Source organism: Notolepis coatsorum (genome assembly GCF_963971535.1).
Source record: "Notolepis coatsorum genome assembly, chromosome: 3".
NCBI lineage: Eukaryota > Metazoa > Chordata > Actinopteri > Aulopiformes > Paralepididae > Notolepis > Notolepis coatsorum.
In genome coordinates, this window is record NC_140167.1 from 7063230 (window position 1) to 7088598 (window position 25369).

General features: G+C 45.9%; 1 protein-coding gene across 1 annotated transcript in view; it reads left to right on the forward strand.

Annotated features, from left to right (window-relative positions):
* The window catches only part of dapp1 (dual adaptor of phosphotyrosine and 3-phosphoinositides), a 43236-nt gene that overhangs the window by 442 nt on the left and 17425 nt on the right, over nt 1–25369 (forward strand). Inside the window, exons 2-7 of the mRNA XM_084310710.1 lie at nt 4951–5073; nt 5692–5825; nt 17371–17501; nt 19857–19904; nt 20303–20365; nt 22555–22640. Coding sequence (XP_084166836.1) covers nt 4951–5073; nt 5692–5825; nt 17371–17501; nt 19857–19904; nt 20303–20365; nt 22555–22640 — 585 coding nt within the window. The remainder of the gene's footprint in view (nt 1–4950; nt 5074–5691; nt 5826–17370; nt 17502–19856; nt 19905–20302; nt 20366–22554; nt 22641–25369) is intronic.

Consider the following 25369-nt stretch of genomic DNA (forward strand, 5'->3'; position numbering starts at 1 on the left):
TAGTAACACACAGTATTTCTGACACTGGGAAAACATCCCTGAGATCCATAGATGTCCCTAGAATCAGATACCAAGAACATGCAAATGGACCATATTAAAAAAAAAAGTCTGTAAATGTGTATTATACGTTCTTATGGAATGAATGAGATTAAAAAATATTTAAAAAAAATAATAATAATCTTTTTTTTTAAAGAAATGTTTTAGTTAATTTTCATAATGCGATAATTTGCTGTGTAATTAATTTATCTAATTAACGTGATAAACTGACAGCCCTACTTATTTTATTAGATTGTAGTGCTGAAAACTAGACATTTTCAGAACACTGTCAAAGTGAGTAGATGTAAGTTGTATTCCTATGCTTTTTTGTTCTTGGCTCTATTATTATTTTAATTAAGAAATGTTATTTTAAGGGCGGTTAGGTGGCGGAGATTGCGTTCGTCACCAACCCCGGAGCTGTGAGCTGGATTCGCCTGTTCGAATCCAGCTCACAGCTCCGGGGTTGTCACCAGCTTGGCTGGCCGTTCACACTAATACAATTGGCTGTATTAGAGGGTGGGAGAAGCTGGCGGGGTGGGTCCGGGTCGTTGTAAACAGCGACTCCTACAGTTCGGTCGGGGCGCCTGCTAAGCGCGGATAGGACCTGAGTGGGATAGTGTGATCCTTCCACACGCTACGCCCTCTCGATGAGAATCCGCGCTGCCAGGTGAAAAGAAGCGGTTGATTGGCTGGACGTGTGTCGGAGGAAGCATGCGATAGCCTCCACTCTCCCAGATGATCTGACTGTGGGGGGTAAGTGCGCAGCGACCAGGAAGGGGATTGGGAATTGGCATACGACTAACATCTGGTATGTCATAAATGTATAGATGTAGCAGTAATGACTATCTGTATGTCATGTATGTCATATATGTCTATATGAATTGAAAATGGGGGACCCTGATGGAAACAAGACAAACGTCTTTCTCAGGTCTGCATCCCCTTAACAATTGTATGTATTGAGCCGTACTGTATTGTACCCATTCTGCAATCTGTTAAATAAAGTTTTCATTCATTCATTCATTCACATTGGGATGGGAGAAAATCGGAGGAAAATGGAGGGGGAAAAAAGATGTTATTTTATACTGTGGACTCCGAGGTACTTAAAACTGTTCACTCTCTGGACCGGTGCCCCGTCGATGCTGAGGGGGCTGTAGTCCCTGACCCCCAACCTCCTAAAGTCCACAATCATCTCTTTAGTTTTGCTGACGTTCAGGGAGAGGCTGTTCTCCCGACACCATCGCACCAGGTTCTCTACCTCTCTCAGGTAGGCCCTCTCGTCGTTTGCAGAGATCAGGCCCACCACGACTGTGTCGTCAGAAAACTTGATAATTGTGTTGCTGTTCCGCTGTGCCACACAGTCGTGTGTGTACAGCGAGTAGAGGAGGGGGCTCAGAACACAGCCATGGGGGGCCCCTGTGTTGAGAGTGATGGATGAAGAGGTGCAGTTTCCTGCTCTCACCACTTGGGGTCTTCCTGTCAGGAAGTCCAAGACCCACTGGCAGATGTCGTAGTTCAAGCCCAGGTATCTGAGCTTGACTACGAGCTTGGAGGGGACTATGGTATTGAATGCTGAGCTGTAGTCAATAAATAAATAGCATTCTCTTGAATGTGTGCAAATGTTTTTGGATGTGTGTGAGATTATGTGCAAATGTGTTTTTGGTGAAGTGTCCTTTTAACACTTTGTGGTCAAAAGAACACAGTGATTTAAGTATCCTTCCTACAAACTAATGAGGAACTGATGGTTGATCTGTGGTTTGTTAGTTCCTCATTAATTCCCAGTTAAATCACTATTGTGCTTCCTGGAGTAAGCGGTTATTAAACTGAACTATACCATAAACGTATCAGTTTGTTTCCAGATAAAGTCTAGGCCGTCGCTTATTTTATTTAATTTTTTACCTTTATTTAGCCTGATAAAACATTAAGAACACGTTTCTTATTTACAATGTCGATCTGGTCCAAGAGGCCCCAACAGGAGTACAAATATACATATATACATTTACATTTACATTTAGTCATTTAGCTGACGCTTTTATCCAAAGCGATTTACAAGTTCTGTACGACAAGTCATGAGGAAGGGCACAACTCTATCAGCTGAGTAACAATGTTCATCAAAGTTTTGAGTGCTACAGTGTAGGTTAGTTTATTAGGACAAGTGCATGACAGTAAGGTTAGTTGGGAATATCACTGCACATGTGTGTGTGTGTGTGTGTGTGTGTGTGTGTGTGCGTGTGTGTGTGCGTGCGCGCATGTGCATGCAAACAGATGCGTGTGTCTAGGTGCGAGTATGATGAGTGCTTGTATGTTGTGTGTGAGAGGGTGTATGCAAGTGTGAAACTGGGGTATCAGCAAGAGCAGGAGGGATCTACTGAGAGCGTGTTGAGTATATTCTTGAAGGCAGTCAGTGAAGTAAGAGGTGTAAGTTTAAGGGTGTCTTGAAAAGCGTTCCACTCATAAGCTGCTGCAAAGTGAAAGGAGTTTCGTCCGAAGGTGGTCTTGGAGCTTGGGATGTTTAATTTGATGAGTTTGTTTGATCTTGTGCCGTAAGTGCTGTGAGAAAGGTGGAGCAGGGAGCAAAGATAAAGTGGGGTCTTGCCCTGGATTGTCTTGTAAATGGAGTGGAACCAGTGTTGGAGTCGGCGGGTGTGAAGGGAGGGCCAGTCCACCAGTTTGTAAAGGTCACAGTGATGTGTATTAAAGGGTGCATTGGTGGCAAAGCGGATGGCAGAATGGTGAAGAGTGTCCAGTTTGTGTAGAGCCGTCTTTGAAAGCTATTTTATAGATGACATCACCACAGTCCAGGATGGGCAGGACGGTCATCTTTACAAGGGTGAGTTTTGCGGAGCGTGTGAAGGAAGCTTTATTACGGAAGAGAAATGCCAGTCTGGCTTTCACTTTAGACTGAAGACTGTCAATGTGAACGGAGAAAGAAAGGGAGGAGTCCAGCCAAAGCCCTAGATATTTGTAGGACTTGACAAACTCCAAGAAGCAGCTCTATGTGGAAGTAATGGACACCTGACTAACAAGAAGCAGCTTTTTATTTTATTTATTTGTACAGGCAAGAGTCAGCGACGCAAATGATGAGCTTTCACATCCCTATATAGCTGTTTCCTTTGCATCGTTTTTCCCTGGAGAACCCCTACATCCCCTCTCTCTCTCTCACTCTGTCACTCTATCTCTCTCTCTATCTCACTCTCTCTCTATCTCACTCTCTCTCTCTACCTCACTCTCTCTCACGCTCTCTCACACTCTATCTCTCTCACTCTCTCTCTCTTTATCTCACTCTATCTCTCTCACTCTATCACTCTCTCTCTCTATCTCACTCTCTCTCTGTCTCACTCTCACTCTCTATCTCACTCTTTCACTCTGTATCTCTCTCTCTCTGTCTCACTCTCTCTATCTCACTCTCTCTCTCTCTCTCTCTCTCTCTCTCTATCTCACTCTCTCTCTCTCTCTCTATCTCACTCTCTCTCTATCTCACTCACTCTCTCTCTCCATCTCACTCTATCTCTATCTCTCTCTCTCTCTCTCTCTCTCTCTCTATCTCACTCTCTCTCTCTCTCTCTATCTCACTCTCTCTCTATCTCACTCACTCTCTCTCTCCATCTCACTCTATCTCTATCTCACTCTCTCTCACTACACTATTCCACGTCTTGTCTCACTACCCGATTGCCATGGAAACAGAAGGTTTTTGGAAGGGGGGGGCGTTGCTAATCAAAGTTAATGGAGATTTCAAACCATGGAGTAACTTTAGAAGGTGAAGCCTTTTTTGTTTTCACAAAACACCACTTTTATAATGTATCTCCTCTCATGATAATTCTGTTCATTACTGAACTCCAGTCCTCTTGATTCCGTATTGCCTCACGTCTCAGTACATCTGTTCTGTTGTGTTCAGCTGGTTCCACATGGACCTCTCAGTACATCTGTTCTGGTGTGTTCAGCTGGTTCCACATGGACCTCTCAGTACATCTGTTCTGGTGTGTTCAGCTGGTTCCACATGGACCTCTCAGTACATCTGTTCTGGTGTGTTCAGCTGGTTCCACATGGACCTCTCAGTACATCTGTTCTGGTGTGTTCAGCTGGTTCCACATGGACCTCTCTGTTCTGTTGTGTTCAGCTGGTTCCACATGGACCTCTCAGTACATCTGTTCTGGTGTGTTCAGCTGGTTCCACATGGACCTCTCAGTACATCTGTTCTGGTGTGTTCAGCTGGTTCCACATGGACCTCTCTGTTCTGTTGTGTTCAGCTGGTTCCACATGGACCTCTCAGTACATCTGTTCTGTTGTGTTCAGCTGGTTCCACATGGACCTCTCTGTTCTGTTGTGTTCAGCTGGTTCCACATGGACCTCTCAGTACATCTGTTCTGTTGTGTTCAGCTGGTTCCACATGGACCTCTCTGTTCTGTTGTGTTCAGCTGGTTCCACCTGGACCTCTCTGTTCTGTTGTGTTCAGCTGGTTCCACATGGACCTCTCTGTTCTGTTGTGTTCAGCTGGTTCCACATGGACCTCTCTGTTCTGTTGTGTTCAGCTGGTTCCACATGGACCTCTCTGTTCTGTTGTGTTCAGCTGGTTCCACCTGGGCCTCTCTGTTCTGTTGTGTTCAGCTGGTTCCACATGGACCTCTCTGTTCTGTTGTGTTCAGCTGGTTCCACATGGACCTCTCTGTTCTGTTGTGTTCAGCTGGTTCCACATGGACCTCTCAGTACCTCTCTGTTCTGTTGTGTCCAGCTGGTTCCACATGGACCTCTCAGTACCTCTCTGTTCTGTTGTGTCCAGCTGGTTCCACATGGACCTCTCAGTACCTCTGTTCTGTTGTGTTCAGCTGGTTCCACATGGACCTCTCAGTACCTCTCTGTTCTGTTGTGTCCAGCTGGTTCCACATGGACCTCTCAGTACCTCTGTTCTGTTGTGTTCAGCTGGTTCCACATGGACCTGACCCGACATGCCGCGGAGGCCCTGCTCCTCTCCAACGGCAGCGATGGAAGTTACCTCCTCAGAAACGGCACAGAGGCCCCGGACTGCTTCTCCCTCTCCGTGAGGTCAGACTGAACCTTCCTACCTTCACATAATATACACATCTGAAATTATATTTAAACTAGGGCTGGGACTTTATCGCATTAATTTCGATTAATTAACTACAGAAAGAATTAAAGGTAAAAAAAAATGTATGCATTTAATCGCATAAAAACAAATTAAATAAGAGAAATTGAGATCAATCAAGAGTTTTTTTTTTTTTCAATGGTCAACTGTTCTGGAATGTACTTGAAAGTACTGCGTTTTACTTTTACCTCGAAAGTGCTTGAGTTTACAAAAGGTCCTTTGCGCTGTATATATATATATTATTCCAAAAATTGCTGCACTTTGTTAAAAATTACATTGATCTGTTGGTCTGTGTAGTAGCTAATACAGGATTTTGCTGCTTAAACGTATGTATAATGTATATTCACTCGTATACCAAAATGTATTTGAATTGAACAATTTTGCTTTTTGCATCAAATATTGATATGCGATTAAAATGTGATTAATTTCTATTAATTAACTATAAAGTCTCGAATTAATTCGATTACACATTTTTAATCAAGTCCCACCACTAATTTAAACGTACAACAAAAAAAAGATAAACATCCCAAACATGATCTTCATTATTTGACCTGTAGGGCGAAGGACTCTGTGAAGCACTTCCGCGTGATGCGGAGGAGCAGCGGCTACGCCTTCGGCTTCAACGAGTTCGCCACCCTCCAGGACTTCGTCAGCCACTTCGCCAACCAGCCTCTGTTAGGCAGCGACACGGGTATACTGATGTTACGCTACGCTGAGTTACGCTGCATTGAGTTACGTTGAGTTACATTGAGTTACGCTGCATTAATTTACGCTGCATTGAATTACGCTGCATTACGCTGCATTGAGTTACGCTGCATTACGCTACATTGAGTTACGCTGCATTACGCTACATTGAGTTACGCTGCATTGAGTTATGCTGCATTGCGTTACATTGAGTTATGCTGCATTACGTTACATTGAGTTACGCTGCATTACGCTACATTGAGTTACGCTGCATTGAGTTACGCTGCATTACATTACATTGAGTTACGCTGCATTATGTTACATTGAGTTACGCTGCATTGAGTTACGCTGCATTACGTTACATTGAGTTACGCTGCATTACGTTACATTGAGTTACGCTGCATTACGCTGCATTGAGTTACGCTGCATTACGCTACATTGAGTTACGCTGCATTTAGTTACGCTGCATTGCGTTACATTGAGTTACGCTGCATTACGCTACATTGAGTTACGCTGCATTGAGTTACGCTGCATTGCGTTACATTGAGTTACGCTGCATTACGTTACATTGAGTTACGCTGCATTACGTTACATTGAGTTACGCTGCATTACGCTGCATTGAGTTACGCTGCATTGAGTTACACTGCATTACGTTACATTGAGTTACGCTACATTATGTTACATTGAGTTACGCTGCATTGAGTGACGCTGCATTACACTACATTGAGTTACATTGAGTTACGCTGCATTGAGTTACATTGAGTTACGCTGCATTACGTTACATTGAGTTACGCTGCATTGAGTTACGCTGCATTGCGTTACATTGAGTTATGCTACATTGAGTTACGCTGCATTACGTTACATTGAGTTACGCTGCATTACGCTACATTGAGTTACGCTGCATTGAGTTATGCTGCATTGAGTTACGCTGCATTGAGTTACGCTGCATTACGCTACATTGAGTTACGCTGCATTACGCTACATTGAGTTACGCTGCATTACGCTGCGTTGAGTTACGCTGCATTACGCTACATTGAGTTACGCTACATTGAGTTGCGCTACATTGAGTTACGCTGCATTGAGTTACGCTACATTGAGTTGCGCGACATTGAGTTACGCTACATTGAGTTACGCTGCATTACGTCGCCCCTCTCTCTCTCCGACTGTCGTTCACCCCTCTCTCTCTCCGACTGTCGTTCGCCCCTCTCTCTCTCCGACTGTCGTTCGCCCCTCTAACTCTCCGACTGTTGTTCGCCCCTCTCTCTCTCCGACTGTCGTTCGCCCCTCTATCTCTCCGACTGTTGTTCGCCCCTCTCTCTCACTGACTGTCGTTCGCCCCTCTCTCTCTCTTGACTGTTGTTCGCCTCTCTCTCTCTCTTGACTGTCATTCGCCTCTCTCTCTCTCTTGACTGTCGTTCGCCCCTCTCTCTCTCCGACTGTTGTTCGCCCGGCCCTCTCTCTCTCTTGACTGTCGTTCGCCCCTCTCTCTCTCTCTGACTGTCGTTCGCCTCTCTCTCTCTCTTTGACTGTTCGCCCCTCTCTCTCTCTGACTGTCGTTCGCCTCTCTATCTCTCTGACTGTTCGCCCCTCTCTCTCTCTTGACTGTCGTTCGCCCCTCTCTCTCTCTTGACTGTCGTTCGCCCCTCTCTCTCTCTCTGACTGCCGTTCGCCCCTCTCTCTCTCTGACTGTCGTTCGCCCCTCTCTCTCTTTCTTTTTTTTTTTTTTTTTAAACTTAATTTTTTTTAAACATTTATAGACATACAACACAACATATACAATAACATCAACAACACTATTAAACAGACATAAACAATAAAGAAAAAATTTAATACTCAAAAACAAAATAAAAAATACTGAAATTCCACAAACATAAATAATAAAATGGAAAAACATAAAACAATTGTCATACCCTAAACAAAAATTAAAATAAAAAAGCTAACTAAAGCAGCATTTTGTGACATGGGTTCAGAGACCCTCTTTGAACCTCTTTCCTCCTTTACCCTTCGCCCTCTTGTGTTGCATTTGGTTCTTCCTCTGTGATGTCGTTTTCGTTCCCCTTGTAATCCTCCCACTTTCCCCATCTTTCTCCAAATTTCTCTTCCTGTAACCTCAGCATGTGTGTTATCCTCTCCATATCCTGTATCTCCCCTACTATTCCTACCTGTTGTGAAGGATCAGATTAAACCGAATATATATATTTATTTATGGATATATATTTAATAGTATTTGTATATCGTTTGATATCCCTTGTATATTCCTTGTACATATACACTGAATATCCCTTTAGTCTACTAACAGCCCATAATAGTTTCATTCTCTCATTGGACAAGAACTTGGCGCCAGCAGCCAAGCCCCTTGGTTCAAGTTCAATCGTGCCGACGAACATGTCGTTACTAGCCCGGTTCCGCGTAGGAATACGTCTGGCGAAATACGAATGGTACTATTTGTTCACAGCGCATATATATATGGCGCAAGTAAAGTAGAACTTTCTTTAGTCCCTTAGCCCTTAGTTCTTTACCCTCCAACCTAGTGGCAAGACGTTAAGCCTCACCCACGATACACGTGTGGTGCAGTATGGTCAACTTGGCCTCAGAATGGCATTGAGACATCGTGTGGATTAATAGTTGAATTGTCATAGTTTGGCACTATACCGTCGAGTGGGACGTATTTCTATTAAGTTAATAATAGTCTATTATGTATGGTGCATCGTTCGGTTAGAGTTATACAGTGAGTAGTACCCCCATCGTTTCCTCGCGTTATCTAGAGTCTTAACCAGGCTGGGCAGACCACGTGTGGTGCTTTCATCCGAGGAGTTCTGGGCTAGGACGAGTGGACCTGCACATTGGATTACCTTACCCGGACGACGGCGAGCCCTACACGGCTTGGATTATCTACTTGCTTTGGGTGCTTTGATTTATGCCATGGATAACAGCCAACACTGGTGAGTGTTGGAACTACCCCCCGAGAGGAGTCCAGGTGAGACGGCGCTCTACCCCGAGTGAGGTCGCCTCACGTCTCTTCGTTGTGGACCGGCAGCTACCGTCTACAAGAGGGCCCAACTGTATTCATCTGTGGACCAAGGTTCTGTGGGCACCGTGTTCAGCACTCTGAATTCTCCCAAGAAATCGTTGGCCAGATGGGATATCGCCGGCGGCTCTCCTAACCCCCCCCCCCCCCCTACTGACTTACAACCAGCAGGACCCCCCTTTAGTATATCCAGCTATAATCATTAAGTACCATCGCTATAGTTCCCTAAAGAACCAGGTTGTATACTTGCTTCCTGCGTAACCAGAGATTGGACATTCAATGTTGATTTGCCTACGAATACTCATTTGCCTTACAAGTGCATTCAAATCATAAATGTCATTAAGTGAACGTTGTATATACCCTTTGCTATATATTAAATATTCGACTTATACATTTGTGTGGACTTGGTTTCATGGTGGGAAAGTGTTCATCATATCTATATCATGTACTGTGTGGCCAGTAGTTAAAGTACATAAAGCGGTAGTGGTTTAATGATACCATACTTATCAATACAGTCAGGGAATTGTACCCCTCAGTTACAATTGGTCCTTCGAGCCGGAGGGTAACTAGTGTAATATTAATATAGTGTTATTAATATTGAAATGGCCTATGATGAACACTCCACGAAACGGTCCTCCTAACGTAGAACGCCCGCGGCGCAGACGACAGACACCTCAGTACTTAGAGGATTACGCTGTCAGTCAACTACCTAGCCTTCGACAAACGGTAAACGCGGTAAAAGTAGAAAGTAAAATGATGTCTGACCTTAACGACCAGGTTACCCCGACCACAGAGGCCCTAGTGGGTTCTAATGTAACTGACCAAGCTCACGGTGGGGACCAGGAGGGAGCTGACATGCCTTTCCCCCCCGCCAATACCGAAGAAGTAGTCCCCGACCAGCCCCGGGAGGAAGACAACCCTACAGAGAGAGAACTCTGCACGGAACAAGATGAGGAGAGCGCCGAGGAGATAGAGCTCCAGGACTCCCCAACGAGTACAGCCAGGAGCGGCTCACCTCTACAACCGTCTTCCCCCAGCGAAGCGGAGAGGATGCTATCACAGGCGTTCCTCGTCAGCCTGACAGCCTCTACCGAACGCGATCGACTCCAGGGTGAACGCGATCGACTTCAGGGTGAACGCGATCGACTCCAGACACAGCAACGGAGCGAAGAAGAGCGCATATGCCTGGAGATGAGACGCCTTCAGACGGAAGAGAATATGGCAAGAGACCGAGCAGACACCCAGCGCGCCGCTGACGGTGCCCAAAGAGAAACAGAGCGCGACCTCGCTCTCATCCAGCGCGAAACCGAGCGCGACAGACTACAGGGCGAGCGCGACAGACTACAAGCCGAGCGCGACAAGTTACAAGCGCAGCTAATGGAGCAGCTGATCACCAAGGCAACACCCTCTCCCTCCGCCAGGGGTTCAAGGAACTCGTCGAGACAACAGTCAAGGGCAGCATCCCCTAACCGAGCAAGCGACCCTGAACTTGACCAACAGACCAAGCCTATACCCCCCGCAGACCCCCTTCCCCGACCGGTCCAAGCGAGACCCAGCTACAAGGAAGGAGCGGCATACACTGCGGAGAAGCTAAATAAACGACTACAGGATCTAGAGGACCTGATAGAAGAAGAAGAGGGAGAGGAGGAGAACCAAGCCCGACGACAGCACAGTACTCCACCGGACCAGGAGGTCCAGTACAGCCCAGGCTATACCCCCGCGGCGCTGCGCTACAGACCCCCGACTCTATTCACGGGTGAGCATGACGCACGACCAGCCCCGAGGAATAGCACCTGGACCAGCGGGCCATGGTACCAGCCCACAGAGAGGCGCAAGAGGAGACTCGCCTAGGAGGCCTCTCCCCCAACGCTCGCCGATGTATCAGCCATCCACGGCGTCATACATTGGTACACCGACGTTTCCAGACTTCACCTATGAGAATCGAGCACAGTACACAGATGGTGTGCCCGTACTGCGAGAAGGAACACTGGCTGTCACAATGTGACCTGTTCAAGAAGATGAATGCAGAAGAAGTGAGTCAATGGATAAAGTCCAACAGGCGCTGTTACCGATGTGCGCGCAGTCACATGGCAGCCGAGTGCCGCCTAAAGAAGAGGTGCAGTCGGTGTGACGGAGCCCACCTAGATGTCCTACACGACAGTAACAGAAGAAAGCCTGCACCTGCACCATCGAGCAGCACAAAGGCAAGTGTCATGTACATTGACCCCGCCAGCAGCAGCGGCGCCCAAGTGCTCTTAAAGGTAGTCCGTGTAACATTGAGCTACCAAGATAAAGTCATGGACACTTACGCCGTCCTTGATGACGGGTCAGAGAAGACCCTTCTGCTCGCGTCCGCTGCGGCCCAGCTGGGACTGCGGGGGAGCGAGAACCAAATGACAATTCGGACAATAAGAAGAGATTTAAAGACGATAAAAGGCGAGAATGTCTCCTTCACTATCGCAGCAAGCGGGCAGCCAGAGAGACGGTATAGGATTACAAATGCTTTCACCAGCCAAGAAATAGGACTATCACAGTACACCTACCCCATCGCCAAGCTGATGGATAAATATGTGCACCTGCGTCAACTACCTATCCCGCTCATAGACGGCGCCACCCGACCCTGCTGATAGGCTCCGACCATGCAGACCTCATAGTCCCGATAGACCGGGTCCATACAGGACCCAGAGGCTGTCCTGCAGCAGTCGAGACCCGCCTAGGATGGACACTACAAGGCCCCCTCGCTAAATCTCTCAACCGAACAGCAGCCACTAGCTGCCTCCACTCCAGAGTGACAGAAGAAGACACCACTCTCCTGCAGCATGTCGAGAGGCTATGGACACTAGAGACAATGCCCTTTAAGAACGAAAAGAAAGACATTCGTTCTAAAGAAGACATTTACGCCATAAACCTCCTCGAGCAAGGGACAAAGAGAGTCACAGTCGGCGGAGTGATGAGATACGCAACTCCACTCCTGAGGCGAGAGGGAATGCCCACCTTTCACGCCACGAAAGAAGCTACGGAGCGGTATCTATTGAACACAGAGCGGCGCCTAGCCAAAGACCCCGCTCAAGAGAGTGTGTACCGCGCTGAGATTGAGAAGCTAATCACAGCGAGACACGTAATGAAGATTGACATTAAAGAGGCCGATCAGACGACCGAATCATGGTACGTGCCGCACCACAAGGTCCACCACAACGGCAAGGATCGCATTGTGTTTAACTGCAGCTACCAGATCGGATCCCAGAATCTGAATAAAGAGCTCTTGCCCGGCCCCACACTCGGCCCCTCTCTACTAGGCGTGCTACTACGCTTCCGCCAGGACAAGGTGGCTATCAGCGGGGATATCAAAGGGATGTTCCTGCAGGTGAGACTAGTGGAGGAGGATAAGCCCCTGCTGCGGTTCCTATGGAGAGAGAGGATCGGAGATGAGCACCCAGCCATCTACCAGTGGGAAGTCCTCCCCTTCGGAACTACATGCAGCCCGTGCTGTGCTACATTTGCACTACAGAAACACGTCGCAGAGGACCCAGCAGCAGATGAAGAGGTCCGACACAGTGTGAAGAACAGTTTCTACGTGGACAACTGTTTACAAAGCGTTTCGACTCAAGAAGAAGCCGAGGCTCTCCTACTCAAGCTACGCGCCTCTCTGATCAAAGGCGGCTTTGATCTCAGGCAGTGGGCCAGCAGCGACCTGCACGTATTGCGCAGCCTCTCCCCCGCGGACAAGGCTGCCACCAGCGAGACCTGGATGTCGACAATCCCAGGAGAAGCCCAAGAAATGACACTAGGACTAGTCTGGCGCTTCAAAACAGACTCGCTCCACTATAGACACAAACCCCTGACCACGGAGCAGGGAAGGTCGACGGCGATACCGACCACCAGACGGAGTGTGTACAGAACACTCGCCAGACAATATGACCCGTTGGGATGTATTCTACCTTACACCACCAGGGCAAAGATGATTGTACGAGCACTATGGGACAAGGACCAGGGCTGGGACGACCCAATACCCGCACCCCTTGCCTCCACATGGAGAGAGTGGGAGACGGAACTCCGCTCACTCCCAGGCGTCAATATACGCCGCAGCTACTTCCCACCCACAGTGAGGCCAGAGACATGCAAGATGGATCTACACGTCTTCAGCGACGCCTCCGAAGTAGCCTATGGATCAGTGGCCTACTTGCGTGCCCAAGAGAAAGGAGGAGAGATACACACCGCTTTCATCCTGGCTCGCTCAAGAATAGCCCCACGAAAGCAACAATCTATCCCGCGTCTAGAGCTCTGCGCAGCCCTAGCAGGAGCGCATCTAGCCACGTTAATCCAACGTGAACTCACCATTCCGGTGCACAGAACAATCTTGTGGTCAGATTCCACGACAGTACTCACATGGATCAAGTCTGATTCATGCAGATACAAAGTCTTCGTGGGAGTCAGAGTCACCGAGATTCAAGAGTTAACAGAAACAGCGAGCTGGCGGTATGTGGACACCAAACACAACCCAGCTGACGTCATCACCCGGGGAATGTCCCTAGATGACCTCACCCGTCACAACATCTACAGTGACGGACCAGAGTTCCTCAAGCTCCCGGAAGAAGAGTGGCCTACGCCCACCCCACGGGAAGCGAGTAAAGAGGAGGCTGAGAACAAGAAACCTATGTTCTGTGGACTGAGCACAGTCGCCTCCACAGACCCCAACATAGATGATTGCATTACCCTACAGAGTGCGCAGCTAAAGACATTCCTGTGGCACCACCCAGAGATTCAGCCCACTGCCGACATTTCAGCAGCTGACTACGAAGAAGCAGAACTTCTTCTACTACAACGAGCCCAGAGAGACTCGTTCCCCGACGAGCTAGACTGTCTACAGGGAGGAAAGCCTGTCCCATCAGACAGCAGATTGCTCCACCTGGCACCCGAGAGCGACGCCCATAATCTCATCAGAGTGGGTGGTCGTCTGCGGAGGGCCCCCAATCTACCGGATGACGTTAAGTACCCGATAGTCTTGAACAGCCGACACAAGGTCACAGAGCTGATCATAAAGAAATACGACGAGGATGTACACCACGCAGGAGCAGAGAGAGTCTTCGCAGAGATCAGACGTCGCTATTGGATACTTCAAGGAAGAGAAGCAGTGCGACGCTTCCAGCGAACCTGTCTAGACTGCCGAAAGTGGCGCGCGCAGCCCAGCATACCCCGGATGGCTGACCTACCTACCTGTCGCCTCCGACTCGGCGACAAGCCATTCCACTCCACAGGCATGGACTGTTTTGGCCCGTTGTATATAAAGAAAGGAAGAGGAACCGAGAAGCGGTGGGGTATTGTATTCAAATGCATGACCACCAGAGCGATACATATCGAACTCCTTCCAACCATGAGCACAGACTCATTCCTTATGGCCTTCCGAAGATTCACATCACGGAAAGGAAAACCGTCTACATTGTTGTCTGATCACGGGACAAACTTCAAAGGCGGAGAAAGAGAGCTGAGAGAGAGCTTCCAAGCTATGGGCCCAGAACTTAAGACCCACCTCGCTCCATCCCAGATTGACTTCCAGTTTAATCCCCCGAACGCACCCCACTTCGGTGGAACCTGGGAACGAGAAGTACGTTCTATAAAGACAGCCCTGTACGCCGTGCTTGGGGCCCAGACTGTAGCGGAAGAAGTCCTAATGACAGTCCTCACGGAGATCGAGGGAGTATTGAACTCCAAGCCCCTCGGCTACGTCTCCAGTGATATAGCAGATGTCGACCCAGTCACCCCCAACACACTCTTGATGGTGCGGCTGGACCCCGCGCTACCCCAGACAATGTACAGGCCTGAAGAAGCGAACGGCCGAAGAATGTGGAGGTACAGTCAAGTACTAGCTGACAAGTTTTGGAACAGCTTTCTACTCCACTACCTACCGTCTCTACAGACCCGCCAGAAGTGGGTAAAAGAGAGAGACAATTTGACAGAAGGAACAGTCGTCATGATTATCGACCAGTCACTACCCAGAGCTATGTGGCCGGCTGGCCGCGTAAGCAAAGTGATCACCGGTGCCGATGGCAAGGTCCGAGCAGCTGAGGTGCTCGTCCAAGGGCGAACTTACACACGACCCGTGGCGAGGCTAATAGAACTACCCAGACTCCCAGACACTATCGATGACGACCATGACCCCACGACTTTGTGAGTTGACTGACCCTTACAGCGGACCTTGAGTGGTAGACAGTGCGGTTAATCTGTCTCTGCTTAGCTAATTAGGTGGGACTAATTAGGGGGCGGCTGTTGTGAAGGATCAGATTAAACCGAATATATATATTTATTTATGGATATATATTTAATAGTATTTGTATATCGTTTGATATCCCTTGTATATTCCTTGTACATATACACTGAATATCCCTTTAGTCTACTAACAGCCCATAATAGTTTCATTCTCTCATTGGACAAGAACTTGGCGCCAGCAGCCAGGCCCCTTGGTTCAAGTTCAATCGTGCCGACGAACATGACGTTACTAGCCCGGTTCCGCGTAGGAATACGTCTGGCGAAATACGAATGGTACTATTTGTTCACAGCGCATATATATATGGCGCAAGTAAAGTAGAACTTTCTTTAGTCCCTTAGCCCTTAGTTCTTTACCCTCCAACCTAGTGGCAAGACGTTAAGCCTCACCCACGATACACGTGTGGTGCAGTATGGTCAACTTGGCCTCAGAATGGCATTGAGACATCGTGTGGATTAATAGTTGAATTGTCATAGTTTGGCACTATACCGTCGAGTGGGACGTATTTCTATTAAGTTAATAATAGTCTATTATGTATGGTGCATCGTTCGGTTAGAGTTATACAGTGAGTAGTACCCCCATCGTTTCCTCGCGTTATCTAGAGTCTTAACCAGGCTGGGCAGACCACGTGTGGTGCTTTCATCCGAGGAGTTCTGGGCTAGGACGAGTGGACCTGCACATTGGATTACCTTACCCGGACGACGGCGAGCCCTACACGGCTTGGATTATCTACTTGCTTTGGGTGCTTTGATTTATGCCATGGATAACAGCCAACACTGGTGAGTGTTGGAACTACCCCCCGAGAGGAGTCCAGGTGAGACGGCGCTCTACCCCGAGTGAGGTCGCCTCACGTCTCTTCGTTGTGGACCGGCAGCTACCGTCTACAAGAGGGCCCAACTGTATTCATCTGTGGACCAAGGTTCTGTGGGCACCGTGTTCAGCACTCTGAATTCTCCCAAGAAATCGTTGGCCAGATGGGATATCGCCGGCGGCTCTCCTAACCCCCCCCCCCCTACTGACTTACAACCAGCAGGACCCCCCTTTAGTATATCCAGCTATAATCATTAAGTACCATCGCTATAGTTCCCTAAAGAACCAGGTTGTATACTTGCTTCCTGCGTAACCAGAGATTGGACATTCAATGTTGATTTGCCTACGAATACTCATTTGCCTTACAAGTGCATTCAAATCATAAATGTCATTAAGTGAACGTTGTATATACCCTTTGCTATATATTAAATATTCGACTTATACATTTGTGTGGACTTGGTTTCATGGTGGGAAAGTGTTCATCATATCTATATCATGTACTGTGTGGCCAGTAGTTAAAGTACATAAAGCGGTAGTGGTTTAATGATACCATACTTATCAATACAGTCAGGGAATTGTACCCCTCAGTTACACTACCCATTGTGCTATTGTCGGTGGGTCTTCTTTGTACCACAGTCTTGTTATTGCTTTTCTGGCCGCTATCAACATTATCTTTATTAAATATTTGTCCCCCCCTTGTATTCCCTCGTGTGTCAGGTCTCCTAAGTAAAGCACCAGTCCCGTTTGTGGTAACCCGTATCCTAATATTCTGTTCATTGCCTCCCCTATCTCCTCCCAATACCCCTTCAGCTTCTGACATCCCCAGAATATGTGCGTGTGATTTGCCCCCTCCTTCCTACACATCCTCCAGCATGCTCTTTGTGTTGGTGCATATTTTCCCTTCAGCTCTGGGGTTATAAAGAATCTGATTATGTTTTTCCATCCAAACTCTTTCCATATCCTCGATCCTGTTGTTGAATGTTGCACCTCGCATATGTTACCCCATTCCTTCCCTGTTATTCCTATCTCTAGTTCTCTCTCCCATTTCTCCCTTATGTAATCGGTCGTGTGTCCCTTGCTGGTCATTATAGCCCGGTACAGTGCTGATATTACCCTTCCTTTCCCTCCTTCGTATGCCCTTACTATCATCCTAATTATTCCATTCTGTTCTTCGTCCTTGTCCCCTCTTATTTCTTTATTATAGTAATCTCTAATCTGTAGATATCTGAAGTGGTCCCTGTTTTCTAGTCCAAATTTCTCCTTTAATTTTTGTAATGTTTGCATTTCCCCCTTCTCTATCAATTTGCATATCGCTGTTGCCCCCCCCCCTCTCCCACCTTCTGAATCCATGGTCCAACCTCCCTGGTTTGAATCTCTTGTCATGTGCTATCCATCTCAGAACCCCCCCTCTCTCTCTCTTGACTGTCATTCGCCCCCTCTCTCTCTCTACAGGAACTCTCATCGTCCTAAAGTACCCGTACCCGTGTCACGTGGAGGAGCCGTCCATCTACGAGTCGGTGAGGGTTCATACAGCCGTCCAGAGCGGCCGCACGGAGAGCGACCTGGTGGCCAACGCACCCTCGGTATGATGCTCTCTATAACTGCTCTGTACTAAGGCTGTCCCCTGTTTTTGGGATTCGAACTTCGTCAGGGTTTTTCGAACGGACGTTCGAACCTTTGTTTTTAATAATAATAAAAACAAAAGAAAAGATTTCTAAATAACGTTTTTTTGTATTTCTTTTTTTAATAAATATTGTAAAGGCCATATGAGTGTTTTGGTTATTAATATTATTATTATAGTGTCTTATTTATGTTTGAACACTAGAGGGCTCACCGCCTCCATTATAGCCCCTCTTCTATAAATAGCCTAGCTAATTACTGTAATCCCATGCACCTGTGATGAGGATACATTTTTTTTACCTGTCTCACCGTTTGGAACTGACAATGGAGCAATTGACAACTGTTCTGATTTAACCCTTCATTCACCATCATTCACCTTTGGACAACAATAAACTCTAAACAGCAGCAACTTGGGACATTCCATATTTACATCACAAACTTTGGGACTGAGTAAGATAATTAATTGCGGGTGCATCGTGGACGCTTGTCGATTCATTGGGGAGCGACAAGCGGACACTACAAATATAATATCCTCAAACAAAATCCTCAATTTGAATAAAGTGATTAATCGGATTAAATTAGTCTTTTTTTATTAAATCAACTTTCTTTAATAAATATAACTCATCAGTTTTAATACTATAATATTAGTGTAGCCTAATCTTTATCTGAAACTGTGAAGAAAACCCCCATTGGTTTAAAGTTTAAACATAATGAATAGACACACAGATAACTGCTCTGTATAGCTGCTCTGTACAACTGCTCTGTCTTTCTTTTCTTTTTCTTTTCTTTTTCTTTTTTTCTTTTTTCCCCTCTTTTTTAGTTTCTTTTCTTTTTCTCTCTCTCTTTTTTTCTTGTTCTTTTTTCTTGTTCTTTTTTCCCCTTTTTTCTTTTTTTCTTTTCCTTTTCTTCTTTTCTTCTCTTTTTTTTCTGGAGGCGAACCCGCAAGCGGTAGGAACAGCTCTGTATAACAGCTCTGTACAAATTCTTTTAAGGAACATGTTATTTTTTTAAAGATTATTCTCTTGGCATTTTATTGCTTTATTGGACCAAACCGGCAGAGAGGAAGGATGGGAGAAGATATAGGGGGAGGACATGCGGCAAGGGTCGCCGGGTCCGGGAGTCGAACCTGGGACGGCCGCGTTGCACGGCAGCACAGTTACGTGGTGAGCCACTCTGGCGCCCCGCTCTGTACTAGTTTACTACTTTATTCCTCTGTTTGATGCTCATGAAGCCCATCTGATTCGTCACAAACTCGGAACGATTTCTGACCCATCTGAAAAGCAGCAGCACCAGTTTTGTGTTTTTTTTTTAGATATTGGAAGTAGAATGCATCAGTATTTGATATATGTAGGGATGCTCGATATTGGCTTTTTTACCGATACCGATATACCGATATTGTCCAACTCTTAATTTCCGATACCGATATCAACCGATATCAACCGATACCGATATATGCAGGGTTTCCCCCCCCCAAAAAAACTGAATAATTTCAGGTAATTAACATTACATATCTCTTGTTGTGGAATTAACACAATATTATGCATACTTTTGACAATAAATAAAATCAGAATTTGTTCTTACTTGCTTGCCTAGGTAAATAAAGGTTATAGAAATGTAAGGAAAAAGGAAAAAAATTGAAAACCGATACCGATATTTTCCGATATCACATTTTAATGCCGATATCGGCCGATATTCGGTAGGCCGATAATATCGGACATCCCTAATAATATGTATATAATTGTTGTTTGTTTGTGTTTTAATAATTTCCCTTACCTCTGATATATCATCTCTCTTTTCTATTGTATTTGTTACCCTTCAAGAGGTCCTTTTGTCCTCACCAGGACATCGTTGTAAATAGGTATTTGTTCTTAATTGACCTACCTGGTTAAATAAAGGTAAAATAAATACATAAAAGAATTATGGGGTGATAATCAATAATCATGTATGTTAATTGTTGTTGTTTTTACTTACACTAGCATTGCTAACAAAAAACAAGAAGAGAAACGCTAGTGGAAAAGCTTTTTACATGAACTGAGACGATTCCATTCTTGTGACTCTTCTTCAAAAGTCACCTGTCTTTAACTTTATTGCATTACTGCATATTGGATATGCCTATATTTTTTGTACCTGTCTTTAACTTTATTGCATTACTGCATATTGGATATGCCTATATTTTTTGTAACATTTCATATTGTGATGTGACCACACTAAATCTACAGAAGGATTCCAATCTAAAGAAAAAAATTCAGCTCAACTTTAAAAGTTGAAAACTTCAGTCACAAGTCTTATTTTCTATTAAAGTACACGTGTGTTCACAGCTCGGCACGAAGGAGGGCTATCTGGTGAAACAGGGAGCGGTGGTGAAGGTAAGCCCGGACTAAACGTACAGCTTGGAGCTTTAACCCTAACCCTAACCCTCCTCTCCAGAGTCAGACAAGAAGATGGATACCAATTTCGAAGCGGATACGGACTGGAGTTTTACGCTAGGCTAGTGGTCCGTGTCCGTTTCCATTCATTTGTGCTAAGCTATAGGCACGTTGTCTTGACTAAACAAGTATCATTCTTGCTGTTACTTTATCTTATCTTATTTTATTTTATATTTTATTGGATGCTGCTACGGTCGAGGAATCGCAACAAAGCGAATTTCACAATTTCTTTTGCTGTAAAAGGGACAGAATGATGTGACAATAAAAGGGATCTGAATCTGAAGGCAGGGGTGTAAAAAAGCGCCCCCAAAGAAAATGTTCTTGTCTTTTTTTTGCAGAGTTGGAAAGAAAGATGGTTCACTCTGAGCAGATACCAACTCAAGTACTTCAAGGACAAGATGGTGAGTTTACCCTCCTGGTGTTTGGAGCATCATGATGTACGGTGAATATTAACTATCATGATGTACGGTGAATATTAACTATCATGATGTACGGTGAATATTAACTATCATGATGTACGGTGAATATTAACTATCATGATGTACGGTGAATATTAACTATCATGATGTACGGTGAATATTAACTATCATGATGTACGGTGAATATGAACTATCATGATGTACGGTGAATATAAATATCATGATGTACGGTGAATATTAACTATCATGATGTACGGTGAATATTAACTATCATGATGTACGGTGAATATTAACTATCATGATGTACGGTGAATATTAACTATCATGATGTACGGTGAATATTAACTATCATGATGTACGTGAATATGAACTATCATGATGTACGGTGAATATGAACTATCATGATGTACGGTGAATATGAACTATCATGATGTACGGTGAATATTAACTATCATGATGTACGTGAATATTAACTATCATGATGTACAGTACGGTGAATATTAACTATCATGATGTACGGTGAATATGAACTATCATGATGTACGTGAATATTAACTATCATGATGTACAGTACGGTGAATATTAACTATCATGATGTACGGTGAATATGAACTATCATGATGTACGGTGAATATAAATATCATGATGTACGGTGAATATTAACTATCATGATGTACGGTGAATATAAACTATCATGATGTACGGTGAATATTAACTATCATGATGTACGGTGAATATTAACTATCATGATGTATGGTGAATATTAACTATCATGATGTACGGTGAATATTAACTATCATGATGTACGGTGAATATTAACTATCATGATGTACGGTGAATATTAACTATCGTGATGTACGTTGAATATTAACTATCATGATGTACGGTGAATATTAACTATCATGATGTACGGTGAATATTAACTATCATGATGTACGGTGAGTGTTAGCTATCACATAAGCTCCTTCTCTGCAATGTGACTTAGTGATAAAAATAAAAAACGATTGTACAATAATAACTTTTGATAATCTACAGCTACGGCATCATTACACCCAAGAGTACGTAACAACATTTATTAATTCATTTGAATTTAATAACATTTTCAAAGCATTTTGCATTTAGTCTCAGTGGCAGTTAATCTTTGAGACGGTTGCTTGTAACCCCAAAATAAAGTTATAATTGACAGTGTTATTTAAGTCAGTATAGTAAATATGGCCATGTACAGACGCTTCAGATCGATCACAGTTAAAGGAACACGCCAACATTATGGGGAATGTGCTTACCGTCTTCTCCAGAGTCAGACGAGAAGATAGATACCATTTTCCTCTCTGTGCGTTCAGTAGAAAGCTATCCGGCTGTAAACTAGCCTAGCTTAGCACAAATGAATGAACCACTAGCATAGGCATCTGTTTATCTTTAAGGCCATTGAAGGAAGCTTGCCACCATATATCACAATGATGCTAGATTGGAATTATGGATCTTATCTGACCTGCTGTGATGCACCAGCTTCCTGGGATGATCTTCAACTTGCACTAAAAATCAATACTCCATTATCCTCTAGGCAAGAACATGACCTACCTGTTTTTAACATGATCACAAACCTCCCTACCTCATGTAACTGTTTTTAATTTAAAACATGATCACAAACCTCCCTACCTCAGTGTGTAACTGTTTTTAATTTAAAACATGATCGCAAACCTCCCTACCTCAGTGTGTAACTGTTTTTAATTTAAAACATGATCGCAAACCTCCCTACCTCAGTATGTAACTGTTTTTAATTTAAAACATGATCACAAACCTCCCTACCTCAGTATGTAACTGTTTTTAATTTAAAACATGATCACAAACCTCAGTGTGTAACTGTTTTAATTTAAAACATGATCACAAACCTCCCTACCTCAGTATCTAACTGTTTTAATCTAAAACATGATCACAAACCTCTCTACCTCAGTATGTAACTGTTTTTAATTTAAAACATGATCACAAACCTCCCTACCTCAGTGTGTAACTGTTTTTAATCTAAAACATGATCACAAACCTCCCTACCTCAGTATGTAAATGTCTTTCATTTAAAAACATTATCACAAACCTTTACCTTTTTCTGCACAGTAACGGGCGTACTACAGTTCTCTGATTCTTTCTGTCCTCTCCAATGTCTTGGTCCTCTTCAGTGTGAAGACCCCATTCGAACCCTGGATCTGAGAGCCTGCTCTGCGGTTCAGTTCGACTACTCTCAGGACAGGGTCAACTGTTTCTGGTGAGTCAGCCAGAAAACCAAAGGGAGATCCAAAGGGAGATCCACTACCGCTACTACTATGTATGTCCCTATGTATGTCCCTATGTATGCCCCTGCCGTGTATATTCCCCCACACGCGAATACGGGCAAAGCGCTGGGCGAACTACACGATCATCTCAACAGACACCAGATCAAACACCCAGACGCAGCGATGGTAGTGGCCGGCGATTTCAACCAGGCCAACCTGAAGAAAGTGATGCCGTCCTTTTTCCAGCACATCGCTTGCTCCACCAGAGGGAAGAACACACTCGACCACTGCTATTCCCCGTTCAAAGCGGGTTACAAGGCAGTAGCCGCTCCGCCATTAACGGGGTCCACAAGCTCGAGCGATCATGACTCCATCTTGCTATTTCCGGCATATCAACAGAGATCACGTAACGTCGTCGTGTCACGTGAGACAAAGAAGTGGACCGACGAATCAGAGGCCACGCTCAAGGACGTGCTTGCAGACACGGATTGGGATATGTTCATAGGAAGCGCCAGTGACGTCAGTGAACTAGCAGACACAGTGGTGTGCTACATAACAACAATAGCTGATGGTATTGTCCTCAGGAAAACGGTGCGGATTTTCCCAAACCAGAAACCGTGGGTGGATAGCACTATTAGAGCAGCTCTGAACTCTCGTACCACCGCCTACAACCTGGGTAGAGAGTCAGGAAACATGGAGGAGTATAAGGCTTCAGTCTATACTCTACGCAAAGCTGTCAAACTTGCTAAGAGGACATATGCTGATAAACTGGAGACACAAATGGCACAAAACGACACAAGAGGATTATGGCAGGGACTGAAGACAATAACTGACTATAAAGTCAGCGCCCCCTCAATGGGGAGCGACGACGCCTCCCTCGCGGACAAGCTCAACACCTTCTACGCTCGGTTTGGTGTAGACAGTGGCGCTGCTGGCTCTCCGGCTAGTGACGTCACTGGCGTGCCGGCTGTTGTGGAGGGGGGGGGGCAACCGCGAGGGGGGGGGGACGCTCTCTCGTTGTCGGAACACAGTGTGAGAAGAGCATTTATGCAGGTGAACACCAGGAAGGCTGCTGGCCCAGATGGCATAACAGGACGTATACTCAAGACCTGTGCCAACCAGCTGGCCCCTGTGTTCACCGCCATATTTAATCAATCACTGGCGGAGTCAGTGGTCCCTGCCTGCTTCAAGATGTCTACCATCATCCCTGTGCCGAAGAAACCCTCCCCAGCATGTCCAAATGACTACAGACCGGTGGCACTCACCTCTGTGGTCATGAAATGTTTCGAGAGGCTGGTCAAGGACCACATTTGTGCCTCCCTCCCCAGTGATATGGACCCTATGCAATTTGCATACAGGACAAACAGGTCCACCGACGACGCGGTCTCCCAGGTACTGCACAGCACCCTCTCGCACCTTGACCGTCAGAAGGGGGGCTATGTGAGACTGTTGTTCATTGACTACAGCTCAGCGTTCAACACCATAGTCCCCACCAGACTGGTGGACAAGCTGATCGAGCTAGGTCTGAGCTCCGCCCTGAGCGCCTGGGTACTGGACTTTCTGAGCGAAAGACCCCAGGCGGTCAGGGTGGGGGGTCAGACCTCCAACACCATCACCCTGAGCATCGGGTCCCCCCAGGGCTCTGTTCTGAGCCCCCTGCTGTACTCACTCTACACACACGACTGTGTGGCCAAGTTCAGCTCCAACTCCATAGTGAAGTTCGCAGATGACACGGTGGTGGTGGGGCTGATCTCGGACAACGACGAGAAGGCCTACCGGGAGGAGGTTGAGGTACTGGAACGCTGGTGCCAGGACAACAGCCTGCTCCTGAACATTGGCAAAACCAAGGAACTGATCGTGGATTATAGGAGAGGACAGCAGGAGACACACACACCACTGATGATAAACGGGGCTACCGTGGACAGGGTGAGCAGCTTCAAGTACCTGGGGGTCCACATCTCAGAGGACCTGACATGGTCAACACACATAGACACAGTAGTAAAGAAGGCGAAACAGCGTCTCTACCACCTGAGACAGTTAAGGAAGTTCAGAGTATCGGGGAAGATACTCCAGTCCTTCTACTCAGGAGCTGTAGAGAGCATCCTGACCGGAAACATCACTGCCTGGTATGGAAACAGCACGGCACAGGACAAGAAGGCCCTACAGAAAGTGGTGCGCTCAGCCGAGCGTACCACGGGTATTGCACTACCCCCCCTGCAGGTTCTATACAACAAGAGGTGCAAATCCAGAGCCTGCAGGATAATGAAAGACCCTCACCACCCCAATAACAGCCTGTTTCAGCTGCTGAGGTCAGGCAGACGCCTGCGAACCCCAGCTACTAGGACAGAGCGGCTTAGGCTCAGCTTCTTCCCCCAGGCCATCAGAGCCATGAACAATGAACATTGAGTGCTCAGAACATTGAACTGTCCACACACAAGCACACATGAACACACACACGACACGCACACTGTGCACGCTCACACACGAGCAGCCACTTAACACTTTAACATGAGCGGGCACACACTCATGTCGCACACACGCACACTTATGGCCAAAGGAAAGGACACTTTAAATTAGAATAACAGGAACAGTGTATTGCACTACCAAAGCTAACTAGCATGTCCCACATGCTCTGTAAATAACTATGTACAGATACCGAGATGTCACTCCATGTTACCTGCTACCTGTTACTGCACAATGTTGTTTTCTTCTTTTGATTCTA